We start from the raw sequence: 2,282 nt of genomic DNA, 5'->3' as shown, positions 1-2,282 counted from the left end.
GACAAAAATTGCTCTAAATCGTACATGACAAGCGGTATATCGTACCCGAAACCACCGACACGCTACCGTGGGGACATTACAAAATACCGTTGTAAATAAAAAGCATGTATATTGATTGTAAATAAAAATTATGTTTATTTATTGTACATTAAAATTATATGTATATTTATTGTAAATTATATGTATATTTTATAAAGTGTACAATATTGTTTATATTTATAATATATTATTTTTATCTATCTAAGAGTTGTGTGTAGCATCAAATCCCAGCCATTTCACATAAACATTGTCAACCTTTTTGCGTATCACTTTTTCCACGAGATGTACGTCGGGATTTGCAACGCGTTGTAACTCGTATTCGTAAAATCCGCCGGCGATGGGATTTCCGCGCGAATCTTTGAGTACATAGGTCACGGGATTAGTTTTCTGCACTTTAACGATCTTAAACACTTCGGTCGACCAATTTGGCTTGTAACCTTTCTTAAAGATGGTCTTGACTTTACTCACGCGTACCGGATCGCCTACTTTGAATCTTGCCGGTGCCGCAATCTTTACGTTGCTGTATACCGTATTTAAAAGTTTATCGGCGATCGCGGGGGTAACATCGATATGTCTCATACCGATAGTGCGATGTTTTCGCGCATTGTACTCTCCAACGAGCCGGGACAACGCGTCGATCCACTTGTAATTTCCATTAAGCGTAAACATTTTCCACATATTGTTCTTTAACGTTCGGTTGAATCGTTCCACGACTGAGGCTTTCATGATAGAGTACGTCGAATAATGATTAATGCTATGTTTCTTCACGAGTTTCTGTACATTTGCGTTGTAAAATTCTTTTCCTCTGTCGGTTTGAAAATTTTTCGGGCATCTTCCATCGTCTCGAATTATCTCTGCGATCGTATCCGACATCTCGTTTCCACTTTTACTCTTGAGCGCTACAGCCCACGCATACTTGCTCAACACATCGATAACTGTGAGTATGTAGTTGTAGCCTTTGTTGAATCGCGCATATGGACGCATCTCGACCACGTCCGCTTGCCACAGATCGTCGTATCCGCGTACTATGACACGTCTACGTGAGAAATTTTTTCTCGCTGGAGCATGCAATTCTTCCACTAGCAGCTGTTTTTCAGAGGTCTTTTGCGACACATTTGATCGAGACATAATTTGCAATAATGAGAATTCCTCCACGTATATTCTGTATATATCTTTCTTCTCCTGCACTGAATTAGATGTAGTCTGCGCGTGAGTTGCATACCGAAGCATTTTCTGCATCTCATCCACCATTATTTGCAGCGTTTGCACATTCGTCTCGGATGTGATTATTTTTTTCTCAGGTTCTTCCTGTCTGTCCTCCAAAAGCTTGACACGTATTTCCACGTACTGTTTGTTTGCGGCATCAATATCATCTTCCGGTTGCACTACGTGTCGTATCTTGCGCGACCTTGCGTCAAAGCCGGAGGCTGTCTGACACAGAGCGTTATCGCGCACGTAATTTCTTAGTAATCCATTCCATTGATAGTATGAGTTGTTCGGTGTTCCCAACGATAATCCAAATTTATTAATCGACATTTCGATACAAACAATAATGACAGACTGACTCGTTTCGCCGACGCATAGATCAATTTATAATAAGGCCAGCTTCGCAAAGTTCCTCGATAATTGATAATATTTCATTGTCATGGGCATTGTTGCCGGCTTGACGCGAAGCTTCCAGCAATCGCAAGCGATCTACCAACTCGTTGGGATCATTCCAATGCACGTAATCGATCTTATTATCGTTTAACGCCATAGCGCGCGGTATGTTTATACCCCTTCCAACTTTTTTTCCAGGCGCTATTATATTTTTAATAGAAATTATTGGCGCTATTATATATTTATACTTGTATCCCTTGTTACTTAACAATGGATTACGCATATCAATGCCACGTCTATGCGCATTTGTCGCCAGTAATATATTTTTGTATTTAATTTTATCATCGTCATTGTATACGTCACCGTCGGGTATTCTCTTGAAAATCAACTCGTAGAGACCTGGTGTTCCCACGTATCTTATTCCACCGATAATTAAATTGTCATCTTTATCCACATCAAAAATTTTATCACCAAGCATCATTCCTTCGTTGCAAAATTTAACACCGTAAACATAATCCATACTGATATTTTTATCTTGACTCAAAATAGCTCCCACATATTTTTGCCCTAGTGGACCCAGATGTGTGCGCAATGTATTTTGACCCTCGGATGTTTGTAATTGATATTGAACCGACGTCACAAGC

The 2,282-nt window shown here is 39.8% G+C and overlaps 1 protein-coding gene across 1 annotated transcript; it reads right to left on the bottom strand.

Moving 5' to 3' along the window:
• Positions 1 to 240: 240 nt before the first annotated feature.
• On the bottom strand, positions 241 to 1,575 carry LOC115238481. Its single transcript, XM_029812346.1, has one exon. The coding sequence runs from the start codon at positions 1,573 to 1,575 to the stop codon at positions 241 to 243; it is 1,335 nt and encodes a 444-aa protein (XP_029668206.1).
• Between the last annotated feature and the right edge of the window lie 707 nt (positions 1,576 to 2,282).

Source organism: Formica exsecta, unplaced genomic scaffold, assembly GCF_003651465.1.
Source record: "Formica exsecta isolate Colony F162 unplaced genomic scaffold, ASM365146v1 scaffold341, whole genome shotgun sequence".
Taxonomy (NCBI): Eukaryota; Metazoa; Arthropoda; class Insecta; order Hymenoptera; family Formicidae; genus Formica; species Formica exsecta.
The sequence above is the reverse complement of the archived record's forward strand: the minus strand, read 5'-3'. Positions and strand labels throughout refer to the sequence as shown.